The sequence below is a fragment of the Sarcophilus harrisii genome, chromosome 4 (assembly GCF_902635505.1).
Source record: "Sarcophilus harrisii chromosome 4, mSarHar1.11, whole genome shotgun sequence".
Lineage (NCBI taxonomy): Eukaryota > Metazoa > Chordata > Mammalia > Dasyuromorphia > Dasyuridae > Sarcophilus > Sarcophilus harrisii.
In genome coordinates, this window is record NC_045429.1 from 410,608,630 (window position 1) to 410,624,055 (window position 15,426).

Here is a 15,426-nt window from a genome sequence, read left to right on the forward strand (position 1 = left end):
GACCCCAGGTATATGGGTATATGTTGGAATCTTTACAAACTGTTGAGTCATTAGAGTTGATAAAAAAACAACAATTATCTAATTTAGCATGGTTCAGTATGATTAATCTGATCCTACGAGGAGATGTTATGGGCCAGAACTTGAAACAAGGTAAAAGTACAACTGATAGATAATAATGCTTGTGTTCACACCTTTAGAAAGCTCTTATAAGCTAGAAGTATTTAAGTACTCATTGGAGTTCACATGTTTGGGACATTTCAGGGTTTAGTATGAGATATCTGAATTCACACCTCCCTTGAAGCTCTTAGGGTTAGAGAGCACGCTGGGAGATATCCCACAATCCCACTCCCAAAGAAGCAGCATAAATACAGCTTCAGTGAGCCACTCGAGAGTTTTTACTTGGGAACATTCCCAGGGGTCGGAGATTCAGCACCCTGGGAGATTGAGAGCCAGAAGCCCTCTCTCGGAGGCAAGAGAGATTGATTGCATCTTCCACCTTGGTGTTGGTTGAAGGCTGAAGAAAGCAGAGGCAGAAGCCAAGGACAAAACTGCAAGAGCTCTTAGAACTAAGCAGAGAGATAGGCCTCTGAGCTAACCAGGCTATATTGAAGGACACAATAAAAGATCTGAACTTTTAGCACCTGGATGTATTTGGAGTGTTTTAGCACCTGGATGTATTTGGAGTGATTAACTGAAACTAAAGTTGCCTCCAGAAAACCTCCCCAAGAAACCTTTCTCCCAGAGAGAACTCTTATATTTTAAAGAAGAAAAACACCAACCGGTATACAAAATAGGTATTCAAATCTAACATTTACTGATAATAAATCATAATTTTGCAACCTTCATATTCAGTTACAAAACTCCACATGAGTTCACAACCCACAGTTTAAGAAGCTAGGTACTAGGATAGAGAAAGACTTGCAGCAGGGAGACCATTTGGAAGGCTGTTGAAGAGATTGACAAGAGTTTGGCCTGATGTGGAAGCTTTATGAGAAAAGAGAAGAAATTGACTTTGAGAGATGTAGAGGTTAAAATTGGTTCCGTGGAATGAGGAATTGATACTGAGTTTATAGACCTGAGAGACTGAAGGAATGGTCTTGTCTTGGACAGAAATAGTCAGGTATATAAGAGTGAAATTCTCTAAATTCTGCCTTGGAATCACTAGAGTTTCTTCTACCAAGCCTGTCTCCATTGGAAGGAGGGCAACATCATTCCATCATGCCTTCAACAGGTCACCTTCCTTGGCCTACCAAGTTAGAACTAAGGAAAACACCAGTTGTATTATTCTCCCTCCCTCTGGCATCCCATCCCATTCTCTCTCCCTCCAGCTGTACCCTGAAAAGACTCAATTCTTAGGCCAGATCCCCAAGAATGCTGATAACCTATGTGAATTCTTTGCTTATTGCTTTACAGACTCCTACTCTTATCATCCCTTCCCCACCCCAGTAATTCTGACCACCTCTCCCTTCTCCTTCCATTTTCTGACTCCTAATAACTACTCCCTTATTCCCATGTTTCTCACCTTATCCCACCCCAAATCTTCTTACCCCTTCTATGTGGCTCTTGCTTTGTCAAACACTTTTTATGCCATTGTCTTCAGGTTCTCACTTTTAGAGGGAGACTTTGCTTCCTGGTAATACAATTTCTCCCTCGAGGCTTTTCCAGCATTAAACTTACTTTCATCTTCTGACTCAGTAGTTGAAGTAGGGAAGTTTCAGTACTACTTGCTTTTACTATTTTTACTACTTTACTATTGTCACTTCCAGGTTCTTCTACCTCTGTCATTCAGTAAGTTCTCCCATTCATAGTTGTCAACCAATGCAAAGTCTGATAGCTGTTATTTCTTGACCTCAACAAGTTCAGTACCTCATTCAGTCTTTGTATCTTCCCTATTTCCTACCCTCTAGTTATGAAACTTCAGCATGCATATTGATACTTCCTTAGATATCTTTACTTAATAAGTTTCTCACTTTTCTCATTGGTGGTCTTTGTTAAACTCCTCATTTCACTGATCTTCAGTTTCTTCCTCTTTACTGAATTTTTTCCCTCTGCCTACAGACATGTCAGTGTCTCCAAAATCTTCAAAAAATCAATTGAGTTCATAGATGAACTATTGTCCCATATCTTTTTTTTTTTCTTCCTTTCTTTTTTTTTGGCTGATGCAATTGGGGTTAAGTGACTTGCCCAGGGTCACACAGCCAGGAAGTATTAAGTAACTGAGGCCAGATTTGAACTCAGGTCTTCCTGACTTCAGGGGTGGTGTTCCATCCATTATACCACCTAGCTGCCCCTGTCCCAAGCCATCTACAATAGGTTCTTTTACTATTTTTCCTCTCTTTGAAAAAATTGTCTGACTTCTGATCTCCTCTTTCACCTAAACTGCCCGCAAAATTACATATGATATTTTACTTGCCGGATGTTTTGGTGTTTTCTAAATCCTTATCCTTCTTGACCTCTAGGCCAACTATGGTCATTCTATTCTTCTGTATATGTTTAAATTTCTTTGTTTTTGTGACGTTGCTTTCTCCTATGTGTCAACTGCTCCTTCTTGCTCTCCTTTGCTAGAAATTTGTCTAGGTCATGCCCACAAATCATAGATTTCCTCCAATACTCTGTCCTGGGTCTCTTTCTCCCTCTGTATTATTACATATAGTGATCTCATCAGTTCTTACTGTGAAGTCTGGGTTATCACCCTGGATGCCTTAGAATAAGCTGGAGTCAGGATAAGCAAAAGTCCTTGGTCTTTATTCTTGGTCTTTAGGGGTAGAAGTGAAGGGGATGGAAACAAGCTCTCCACAACCTCCCTTCTCATCCGCAGCCAAAGTGACTCTGGCTTGTCTTACTCCACCCCCAATCCCTCCTACAATTCTCCGTATACATCAAAAGATCAAGCTAGCACAGAATAGTGGGAAAGGCCATTTTCCAAGCATATGCTAATAGAGTATTGTCCAGTCTGCCTTAAGTGCTTAGTTGTCTGATTCCAGTGCGCATATTTAGAGTTTCAGCCCTTTATATTTTAGGGTTTCAGTTATCATTTTTCTGCAGATAATTCTCAAATCTGTTTATCCAACTTTTAACTTTTAGATTCTCATGTTCAATTCATGTTATTGAACATCTAAAACCAGATGTTTTGAAAACATCTTAAACTCAACATATTCAAAATGGAAATCATTATCTTTCCCTCCCAAAATTTATGCTGTTCTGAATTTCTCTATTAATGTTGAGAGCACCATGGTACTCCTAGTCTCACACTTTATGTATCGTCCTTCATTCTTTATTCCTCATCTCATCTGTTGGCAGATCTGTGGATTCTACCTTTATAACATTTCTAACCAGTGAGTTGATTTATTTGCTTATTTTGTTGTAAGAGAGGGTACTATTTTCAATGAAAAAGGGTATGATCATTAAGAAGCTAGAAGATAAAGAAAAATTCATCAGTAAAACATTTTTAAAAATAAGATACTTAGTAACTTAGACTCCCTAGTGCTTCCAGAACAAAGTGTTAATATAATACTTAGGACTTGTCAGGGACATCGTTTTCATTTTTTAGCGTTGGTTGAGAGGAGAAGGACGTTGATAAGCTAGAAAATCTCCAAAGGAGGAGAGCAGTCAGGATCATGGGATCATAGATTTAGAGCTGGTAGGGACCTTAAAGGTCTCTAATACCACTGTCTCATTTTTTTATTGCCCCAGAGTATATGAGTTTCTAATTCTTATTTGTTACAAGATGGTACTGGAAAGTTATTTCAGTTTGTGTCTCTGATTATTAGGGATGTAAATCATTTTTTTAAAAAGATTAGTAATAATTTGTTTTCTCTTGAAAATTGCCTTATTTTTAATGTTTGACCATTTATCCATTGTAGACTGGGAATTACCACTATGACTTTTCATATAACTCCTGAACATATTTTAGTTTTCAAGTTTTTATACCTATTTGTCATGTTTTCCAAATCTGGTTTTTCTTTTAATTACATGTTTTGCTATACAGAAACCAATTTTTAAAGGATATTTAGACAAGCATCAGATGCATTCTTTGCTGGTATTAGTATTATAGAATCATAGATTTATTTAAAAGTAAGAAAGAACCATGGAAGTCTAGTCCAGTCTTTTCATTTTTTGGATGAGAAAACTGAAGCTTTAAAATGGTCACTTGTCAAGAGTCTCACAGGTCCCTCCAAATCTAGCTTTCCTACCATATCATGTCACCCTATTATTAGTTTCTCTTTTCTGTAGCTTTATCAAGCGCTACTATTTCCTATATATTTAGTTAGATGTTCAGGCAATTTAAATGAAATAAATGAGAGAATCTAGTGAACTTAAATGACTTACCCAAAATCATATAGTAGCATTGTTGGGTTTTGAACCCAGGTCTTTTCACTTCAGATTCTGAACTTTTTCCACTGTATCCATACTGCCTTTTATATTGGTGAAGGACTTGAATTCACATACTGTGAGCTGAAGGAAATGGAAATGTTTAACCAAGAAAAAAGATTCCTAGCATATGATAGTTGTCTTTAAGTATTTGATATGGAAGGGGAAATAGATCTGTTCTTTTTTATATGAGGACTCAGCTAATAAGTGAAAGGGTCAAAGAATCAAATTTAGGTTCGATTTAAGGAATCAATTTTAAACTTTGAATTATCAATTTAAAACATTTTTAAAATAAAAAAGAATTAAACAGTGAGTAAAGATTTGGAACCAGTATGTTTTGGGAGGTAGCAGTTCCCATCACTAAAGATATTTAGCAAAAAATTGGATGACTTTGTTAACTATGCTATAGAGTTGATTCTTCCTCCAAGTATAGAGTGAATTGGATGATCTCTGAAGTCATTTACAACTGAGATTTTGTAGGGGCTGGATAGGTCATTACATGCAGTTTGACCATCCTTACTTTTAGTTATCTAACTTTTAGTTATCTCCTGGGATAAGTTCCCTTAACCTGGTTTTGTTTTTCATAACTTTTTCTTATATTTGTTTAAACCAAAAGATTCCCTCCACACACCCTTTCCCCCACCCCATTTTTCTTTCTTAGAGGTTGAGAGCAACATCAAGTACTTTAATTGGAGTGGAATATAGTTCTTTAATCCTAGGATAAGATAGAGAAAAGAGCAGCAGCCATTTTGTACAAGTTCTAACAAATAAAAGTAGACTTTTCATGTGATGAGATTAAAATATGAAAACTGGACATTCTTGAATACCACCAGTATCTTCAGGATGTCATGAGAAAGCAAGACAAGTCACCATCAAGTTGGGTGGGACACCCTGTGGCCAACTTGCCATATCAGTCAGATCAGAGATCCATTTTCATTCTGCCTTTATATGAACAAAAATGCAATGAAAATATTTGGATGCTAAACCATTAACAGGTTGGAAAATTCCAATGATGAAGTAAAATAATAATAGCAGAGTTTAGTGGTTTAGAATAATATGTTATAGTAGTTATTAAATCATCATTGTTTTTATAATCATATAAAATATCTAGTATAAAAGTGTTAGATTCTTAACTACCATTCTAATGCACTTGGGAGCATAGCCACATATAATTATTTCTGACTAAGAATAAAATACTTGCAATTCAGACAAAATTTACTTATGTGAGAGTACTATTCTCAGACAAACATTTGTCACTCAGATGGCTACTTAGAGAGTCCCATGGTTACAGCTAAATCCTTTTATTCTGATCTCTTAAGTGATTCACGAGACACTAGTCTTCAGAACTAGCTATATTTATGCACAGCTAAGGCTTACTATAGGTTGTTGTTTAACAATGGGACATCAAGCCAAGCATCTTGTATTCCTTTTGCAGAAATGCAGCTGAAGTGGAGCTGAAAGGGCCACAGATGCAAGAATTGGGGATCCATTTCTGAACCATTAAACTGTCTCTGACATTGACCTTCTTTCATTATTAATAAAGAAGAATATTACAGCAGGAGCTTAGGATGTATTAACACCAACTCATTAATATACTAACCGGACCACGTTCTGAAAACAAATCTACATATTAAAGGACTTGACCTGGACACCACAAATTTATTTCTTATTTTTCTCTACTGATAATGTGACCCAATGGAGGAAAGTGGTGTTTTGATAAGCATGAGAGAAGATCATTCTTTTCATGTTCGTTACAGGTAAGTCAAAATCTTACTATTGAAACAATAGATTCCTTCAAATTTAAACTTAAAAGTAATCTAACTTATAACTAGTATCTAATGTTAAATCATGGATTTATTAATAATAACTTTAATAAGCTATTGCAGCTTATCATAGCTTTTTTATAAGTATGTATCAGTAGAAGCTAATTATAAATTTGGGTATTAAAATCGTTTAGTTCTATGAAAAAGTTATAAAGAAGACTTTTTAAGGTGTTTTATAACTTCCATGTTTCTAGCTATGAAATAGAATTTCTTCAAAGACTTTTTCCCAGAAGGGGGGGGAATGTGCATCTTATGTGTGATTTGACTAAGTGGTTTCAAGTCTGTTTTATTCTTCTTAAGACTTAACATTTGAAGCAGAATTCCAATTAGAAAGCTATCCTAATAGCATTAGGCAACTTTAATTGCTAGTGTTTTTCTTTTTAATCATGTGATCTAAAATAGTAATGCATTAATCAATGATACTTTGTGGTAGAACTAGTCTTTAATAGAAGGCTAACCTAATTTTTAAAAATAAATAATTTCTTTTTGTATGTTTAACTGAAAAATTAATCTTCAAAAAAAGCAATTTCTATAGAATTGCATTTCATTGGTCTCCACCCAAAACTTTTCCTGAGCTGATCATGGAACACCAATAGAACAGAAATACATTAAGAGACCCCACTATTGTGATTACCTGGGGAAGTAGTTCTCTGACTGCTGCCATGATTATGCATAATCCTACATCTCCACCCAGATCCTTATGAAATAGGATTTCTGCAAATGCCAGTAAATTTCAGTAAATTTTCTAAGCACCTTGTGGACACATATGGCATCAACCCTTGTTCAATTTGTTGTACATCAGTCAAAACCTACATTCCAAGGCCAGGGAATTGAATCAAGTAAGAGAAATCCAAGAGAAGCTTGTTCAGATTAAGAAGCTATTAAAGACTTGCAAATTTGCTGAAAGGATATTTAAAGATTTTTTTTAATATCCGTAAATTAGTACAGTATAATTTGTGATGGCATTGATATATTCTAGTCACATTTTGAGGTAGTTTACAGTTTCAGTGCCTTTTCTGTTTGTAAAATATGCATATCATTTGATTATGGTATTAGAAATTTGTACATAATCACAAATTTCCTTTGTTTTCCAACAGTAGATTTTTTTAAAAAATTTCTTGCTCTTGTGCTTTGCTTTGGTATAGACATAGCCTGTTCTCATCTCCAAATTTCACTTGTATGAAAGCTGAAAATATTTGATAATTGATGTTAATTTCAGCATATCAATATACATCTATATACATATCCATATATATACACATATATGTATAAAATATTTCTCTTTTCAAAGAGATTGCATGTTGAATGTATGGCCTGTAATCTGGGGTAGCCTTTATTAATACAAATACAGTCATGTACAATCCATTATTAGAGCATCTTGTTGTTGTTGTTCAGTTGTTTCAGTTATGTCTGACTCTTTGTCTCCCCATTTGGGGTTTTCTTGGGAAGAATGCTGCAGTGGTTTGCTGTTCTTTTCTCCAGATCATTTTAAAGGTGAGGAAACTGAGGCAAACAAAGTTATGTGACTTGTCCAGGATCATACAATTGACTGAACCTGACTTGAACTCATGAAGATAAATCTAACTGACCTCATGTTCAGCATTCTGTCCACTCAGCCACCTTGCTAATCTGGTAGAGCATCTAATAATACATGAAATTTCTAGTTCAGCAGACATTTTACTAAGCACTTACTATGTGTAACCCATTCTCCTAGGTATCACTGATGCAAATTTGAAAAAATCGGACAAAACAAAACCAGTCTTTGCTCATAGTGATTTGTAGTCTAATGGGACGGGAGCTATTCTTTTCCAGAAATGTAAACATTGAGATCAGATTAATGTACTTTAAGAAATTTTGAGGAAAGAGAGAGATCATGTAGGCAATAATTAGTTGAAAAGCTACTTTGAGAGGTAAAGCTAATATGTAAGGATTATGTAGGAAGAACTGAGAACCTTTCCAGAAAGCTCTTCCAAACAGAAAAAGAAAATGCACCAGACTAAATAATTTTGGAGAAATCCAGAAAAGTCACAGTAAATCATTTTTCTAGCACACTGACTCAGGGAGATAGATGAGAGATTTAGGGACAATAGGGACAATGTTGGGCTAGGAGACTACCACAAGAGGAGCAATTAAGTGCCCAGGGAAAGGTCATGCATCAAGGCAAGAGGAAGCCACAAGCTCATATTGGTCATACTGGGATGGGCACAGTTGCAGAATGGCAGCTTTGTTTTCCACTACTGAGTTCTAGGTCACAGACATGGTGTAGAATGAGAAGGCATCTGTGTAGATGGTGGTATTCCCAGGTTGTTGTTGTTATTGTTATTGTTCATCTTTGATTCTTGAAAGGGTTAGGGAGTCTCTGGGTCATGTACCAAAAAGAAAGAAGTTCAGAAGTAAGCAGCAGCTGTTTGGCTCAGACTCCAAGGGGAAAGAAGGTTTAATCCCAGCATGTCATTCTGATGGCAAATCCCAGAGCAAAAGGGAGCATACACTTCTGCCACGCTGTACCAACAGATCTCTCCAGCTGCCTGATAGTAACTGAGTCTCACAGAAGTCTTTTGTTGCTCAGAGCCAAACACAGGTCAGGAACTTGTAGAGCTCAGACCAGGGGGTGCAGCAAGACTTGGCTCTGTTTCAGGCTTCAGGAGCATTGAAAGCTTGCAGGTTCCTAATCTGCCCCTGAGATTCTGAAATAACATATCAGTACCCCAAGAAACCAGTATTAGGACCTGTCTAGATCTTCTTTCCTAAAGTGCTGCAGACCCCAGCTCTAACATCAAGTATAAAAATCAGGAAGTCAGCTGGAATAATGAACAGAAATAAAGAGTCCCTTCATAAAGAGTTGTTATGGTAACAAGCCAAAAGAAGAAAATAACTCCAAAATACCTACAAGCAGAACATCAGATAAAACAAAGCATAGGCAAAAATTAACTAGAGTTTCTAGAAAAGTCACAGTAAGTCATTAATTTGAAGGCATGTATTTCAATAATAAGAGGAAACAAAAGTTTTTAAAAGTTTTAAGAATGTTTATATAAATGAAATGAAAGAGCTTGAGGAAAAAATTAGAAAAGATATGGGAGCTATGAGAGAAAGAATTGGAAACCCAGCTAACTACTTGGCACAAGAGTTACAAAACCTTATCCAGGCAACATTAGAATGAAAATTGGAGTGAATCAAATAAAGCCAGGGATTACATTAGATAACAAGAAATATTAAAAACAAAATATAGAAGAAAAGCACTGAGAAGAAAGAAGGGAGAAAAGGGTTAAGGGTTTTGTGGCAAGCCCATGGTGAGCAGTGCTAAGGGAAAGAGGTGCTAAGTGAGCATAGGGAAGGTGTCAGTTTGTTTGTTTTTGTGTTTTTCCCCCAAAAGAATAATGTCTTTATTTAATATTAGTATAATATTATTACATTAGTATAATAATATTAATATAACTAAATATAACAGATAGTTCATATTTCTTAGTTTAAGGAATAGAAACAATTTAGAATAAAATGTTATTGTTGAGTCATTTCAGTTGTGTTTGATTCTTCAAGACCCCATATGAGGTTTTCCTTGGCAAAGTTCCTTGAGTGGCTTAACATTTTCTTCTCTAGTTAATTTTACAGATGAGGAAATTGAGGAAAACAAAGTTAATTGATTTTGCACAGGGTCACACAGCTAATAATTGTCTCAGGTCAGATTTGAACTTAGTAATATGAGTCTTTCTGACCACCAACCTGGCACTCTAGCCACTATGAAACTTAGCTCCCCAGAAACGAAATAGATACATACTCAGAAAGCAAAAATAAAAATAGGAATTATTAGTCAATCATTAATTTATGATAAGTCTTTTTGCTAGTATTTTACTTAAATTTTTACATCAATATTTATTAGGGAAATTGGTTTATAGTTTTCTTTCCCAGTTTTTGCTCTTTCTGATTTAGGTATTAACCTCATAAAAGAAATTTGTTAGGTCTCTTTTGTTTTTCCATATAGTTTTGTGTAATATTGGGATTAATTGTTCTATAAAAGTTTGGTAGAATTCATTTGTAAATCCATGTAGGCCTAGGGATTATTTTTAGGGGATTCATGAATATATTGTTCCATTTTCCCCCCTAAAATGGGATTATTTAAGTATTCTATTTCCTCTTCTGTAAATCTGGGCAATTTATAGTTTTGTAAATATTCATCCATTTTGCTTAGATTGTCAGATTTATTGGCATGTAATTAAACAAAAAAACTAATAATTGCTTTAATTTCGTCTTCATTGATGATACATTCACCATTTTCATTTTTGATATTGATAATTTGATTTCTTTTTTAAAAATCAAATTAACCAATGGTTCCTCTTTCTTCCCTCCCATAATTTTATTTAAGTAGTTCAGTGATTTTCTTACTGTCTCTTTTGATTTTCAGGATTTTCATTTTGGTGTTGAATTGGGGGTTTCTAATTTGTTCTTTTATTAGTTTTTTTTTTTTTTAGCTGTTCACTCAATTCATTTCTTTTTCTGTTTTATTTGTGCAAGCATTTAGATAAAGTAAAATTTCCCCTAAATACTGCTTTGTTTGCATCCCATGAATTTTAGTATATTGTTTTATCATTGTCATTCTCTTAAATAAAAATAAAATGTTTTATGATTTGTACTCAAAAGCCTTTCTCAGTTTCTCTTAATTCTGATCCTGTGGTTGATTTCCTCATTTCCTTTTTAGAGTGATTTCTCTGATTCATTGAGCATATAATTTTAAATTTTAATTACTTATTTGACCATTAGGTAACATGAAGGACTTGAAAACATTTATAAAATATTAAATTTTGTACCTATTTGGAAGGAAGAAAAAATGACATCAGAAAGAAAAGACTTATAAATTTCTTACTCATATGTCATATGAATTCAGTAAAAGTGTACTTTTAAGTTCTTATAGTATAATATGCTTTCCAAGATGATTTCTTTTTCTTTCAGAAATGCTCATATGCCATTTTGCACAGTTTTCAATGTTAGTGATATAAAACTCGTAGTCTAAATTCTAAAAATTAGACCATTTAAATTAGTTGAGTTATTTGAAACTATAAAATTCTGCATGTGGATTCTTTATGTGTTTTTCTATGTGGAAAGTTTTCTTGCCTGTAGAACATAGTGTCTATTTTCATAGGATAGTCCAAACCTGTCATTCCATAAACAAAGAAATTGAGAACCAGAGAGCAGTTATGGTTGGTCTGAGTCATGCAGGAAATAACATCATTAGAATTTGAACCTAGGTGTTCTGACTCCAAATCTAATGTGTTCTACCACATTACCTTGTCTACTTAGAGAATTCATAACTAGAAGGTTCCTTAGATTATTTAGTTTAGTTCCCTCCTTTTGTAAATGGAGCAATTAAAACCAAAAGAAAGAGATAGTTGCACATACTAATGCTTACATCTAGGCCATCTGATTCCCATTGCAATTCTTTTAAGAAAAAAAATAAAATCGTGATATCACTCAGGTATTTTAAGCAGTTTTGTACCAGACACCATGGCAGATGCAGGGGATACAAATGTGATTGACTAGTTACCGCTCCCTCAGGGAGCTTACATTTAGTTTGAGGGATAGAATGTATTCATTGATAAGTAAAGACAAGTAGATACAAAGTTAATAAACAAAGAATTTGTGGTTGCCTTCCTAAGCTATGGAACTATGGAAAGTAGGAAATGCCTCTTGAAAGAAGTGATCTTTGAGCTTCAGAGTAAGAAAGAGGAAATATTGGAAACAATCTGTGCAAAAAAGTGGAAGAACAAGTAGGAAAAGATGAAGTCATATGTAATCTTCCTGGAAAAATCGAATTGAACCAGATAGTTAAAGTGCCAAACAGTAGGGTTATTAACTGGGGATCTCTGGTCAGATTCCAAGGAGTGTGAGTGTGTGTGTGTTTATCACTAATCTTTGGTTTCTTTTGTATTTTGTTTTACAACTTTAAAATATTATTTTGATGTCTATGATATAAAAGATTTAATCTGTGTCCTTCAAGTAATAGAGAGCTAGGGGAGGTTTTGAGGGAGAATATGGCATGTATAGTAGGTAAAGGCATGAAAATAGCTTAGCTAAGAAGTGATGAGGGCCTGGAATAGAGATATGGTAGTATGAGTAGATGAGACAGATGCAAGAAATAATTAAAGAGGTGGAATCTGTAAGATTTGGGAGACAAAGAATAAATTTGTTCTATTTAGAGGTGATAGTTGAATGGATAGGAACTAATAAGATCACTGAATATACAAATAGAAGAGAGAGCTCAGGAGAGAGCCTTAGTATATTCATACCAAGGGGGAAAGTTAAGGAGTCAAAAAGGATGTTGACCCTGCCTGGGAGACTGCAAAGATCTGACTGGGAGGGAAAAGAACTACAGCAAAACCATGATAAGGAGCAGTATTATGGAAAGGGCTAGGCAGTGAAGTGGTCCAGTAGTTAGTGCACTGGATCTGGAATAGAGAACATCCAAGTTGAAATCCAGCCTCACATAATTACTACTTATATGAGTCTAGGAAAGTCACTTTGAATTGTGTTTGTCCCAGTTTCCTCAACTCAAAAATGGGGATAAAAATAGCATCTACCTCCCAGGAATGTTATGAGGATCAAATGTAAGTACTGTGCAGTTGGGACTATATAAATGATATTAACATTATTATTAATATCTAGGGAAGAGAGTCAGATGCTGGAGAGAGGGCAAGAGGGATGAAAATCTGGCAAAGACTATATGGAGAGAGGGGTAAAAGTTGATATTAAAAGAGGACCAAATAATCTTGGCAGAGTTATGGAAAGACAGACAGGCACAATAATGCATTGTTGGTAGAACTATGAATTGGGGCTGCCATTCTGAAAAAACAATGGAATTATTCCAAGAAAATGACTAAAATGTCCAGATCCTTTAAGCCAGAGATCCTACTGCTAGACATTTGCCTCAAGGAAGTAAAAAATAGAAAGGGGTTTTATAAACACCAGAATATTTCTAACAATACTTTTTGTAGTGCAAAGAACTAGAAAGAAAGCAAATATTCATTGATAGGTGATTTAGACATGTGTGTGGCACATAAATACAATGGAATATTAGTTTGAAGCTGAAGCATGCCAATTTATATGAGCCAAGATAAAATAGAAACAGGAAAATAATATATGTAATCACAAAAACATTATAAGTGGAAAGAAAAAATAAAAATTGAACATTATTTATAATAATGAAGCTAGTTTTTAAGAACTGAAAAAAGTCATCTTTTCCTTCTTTACCTATATACACCATCAAATTCTACTTAGTGTTCTGTTTAGTTTTGCTAAATTTTTTACCTTAATTTTTTGTTGTTGTTTTAGAAGGGATTATTGAGAAGGATATATTTGAAATTGAAAGTAATGCAAAAACATTATGTCTTTCTGGAGTTTTGCAACAAATGTTTCTTGGGTTTTTCCTTGTGTGGATCCAGATGGATTCTTACAATGATTATTTTGCTTTCTGATTCTAGTATATTAGGGCAGTTTTCTTTGATGATCTCTTAAAGAATGTTATCTAGGTTCTTTTTTTTGGTTGTGGCTTTCAGGTAAACAATAATTTTTAAATTGTCTTTCCTGGATCTGCTGTTTCTCCAATGAGGTATTTTACATTTCTTTTATTTTTTCATATTTTTAGTTTGATTGATTCTGGATGTCTGAGTCATTAGCTTCCATTTGCCCAGTTCCATTTTTAATGTATAATTTTCTTTAGTTACCTTTTTTTTTCTTTTGATTATTCCTGCATTTCAAGCTGTTGTTTTCTTTGGTGGATTTTTTTTTGTATTTGGTCAATTGTATATTTGCAAAAATAATATATCAATAAAAATCATGGAAAGAAAAAAAGGATTCTTGAATAAAATCTCAGTACACTAGTATATCTCCATACACTAAATATATGATTTAAAATATGAATCAAAGATTGAAATTACTCATTACAGATTACTAATAGGCTCATATGTAAAAAAGGGAAACATTTCTGTCAAGACAAGTAGCATTATATTTAGAATGTTTAGAAAATTACTTTCTTTGATCTACACAAGTTAATTGTATTACTCTTAGTAGTAATTATGATAAATAAAAGAAAACTTATCCAATTTTATACCATCAGCTATATTATATACTTTGCTTTGTACTTGATCTTCAAGTGAAGTAATACAATTCTCCAGAAACAGAGGAACTATGAAATAACTTATTGTGTACATATTTAACGGCATTAAAAATTCATAAATTGATCATTTCAACTACCTATTGTACTCTGGTAGTTTAAGCTTGACTGTAGTATTGAAGCTACAGTGAGAGTAAGTTGTAACACAACTGTAATGTAACTGTTTATTGTGGAGAAGAATTCCATATAAAGTAACACTTAGACCTTGCCTAAGGTATGTGTATACTGAAGTTACTGAAAAACTTTTGTTGATAGTGTAAAACATTTTTAAACCCATCATTTTATACATAAAAATTTAAAATTGAAATGTTTAGTTATTACAAAAATTAGCCTAAGGTAAGGAGTTAAGGATTGATTTTGGTTTTCAATTTGTGAGAAATTAATCTATCATAAAAGACCTATTAACTCATCTTAAAGTTACACACAATAAATTTAAATTTATAATAAAAAACAGAACACTACTTGGAAACTTCATCCAAATCCATGTATTTTTTTTCTGACCAAGCTTGAAATTTTATTGATTTATGAATATCAACAACTATTTTGAAAGATTTGTCTTGGTTGAAGAGAAGGAAAGCAACAAGGAACAGAAAGGAATGAACATTTATTAAATATATACTATGTGCCAGGCATTACGCTAAGCACTTTAGAAATATCTCATTTGATCCTGAAAATTCTGTGAGGTGGATGCTATTATCCTCATTTTACTGTTGAGAAAACTGAGGTAGATAGACAGTGATTAAGTGACTTGTCTGTGGTCACAGAGCTAGGAAGTATCTAAGGATGCATTTCAAATGTTTTCCTCTCTCTAGGTCTGTCACTCAAGCCACTCTATACATTATGATAGCTACCTACCTACCTTAATCTACATAAATTCTGGAGAGCTGTATGTTTAGAGATACCTCTAATATTTTTACTTGCTACCAATTGTTCAACTATGGATGTCCTTTGGTAATTGATTGGCCTTTGAGATAATCTGTTTCTTTCTGTTGAGCTAAGGTTGTCTGATCATCTGTTTTTTCTGCTAGATGGTTCTAATAAAATGTACCTATAGCAGGAAAAGTGTTCAGA

The 15,426-nt window shown here is 34.1% G+C and overlaps 2 protein-coding genes across 3 annotated transcripts in view; one reads left to right on the plus strand and one right to left on the minus strand.

Annotated features, from left to right (window-relative positions):
* The window catches only part of GPSM2 (G protein signaling modulator 2), a 47,084-nt gene that overhangs the window by 11,400 nt on the left and 20,258 nt on the right, over positions 1 to 15,426 (plus strand). Inside the window, exon 2 of the mRNA XM_031967194.1 lies at positions 5,807 to 6,128. Within this exon, the coding sequence (XP_031823054.1) occupies positions 6,067 to 6,128 (62 nt within the window). The 5' untranslated portion in view covers positions 5,807 to 6,066. The remainder of the gene's footprint in view (positions 1 to 5,806; positions 6,129 to 15,426) is intronic.
* The window catches only part of CLCC1 (chloride channel CLIC like 1), a 76,898-nt gene that overhangs the window by 9,091 nt on the left and 52,381 nt on the right, over positions 1 to 15,426 (minus strand). Inside the window, exon 14 of one of the 2 annotated variants that reach the window (XR_004234001.1) lies at positions 4,330 to 4,455. The exons of the other annotated variant lie outside the window; for it this stretch is intronic. The gene's annotated coding sequence lies outside the window, so the exon portion shown is untranslated. The remainder of the gene's footprint in view (positions 1 to 4,329; positions 4,456 to 15,426) is intronic. 2 annotated transcript variants of the gene reach the window in all.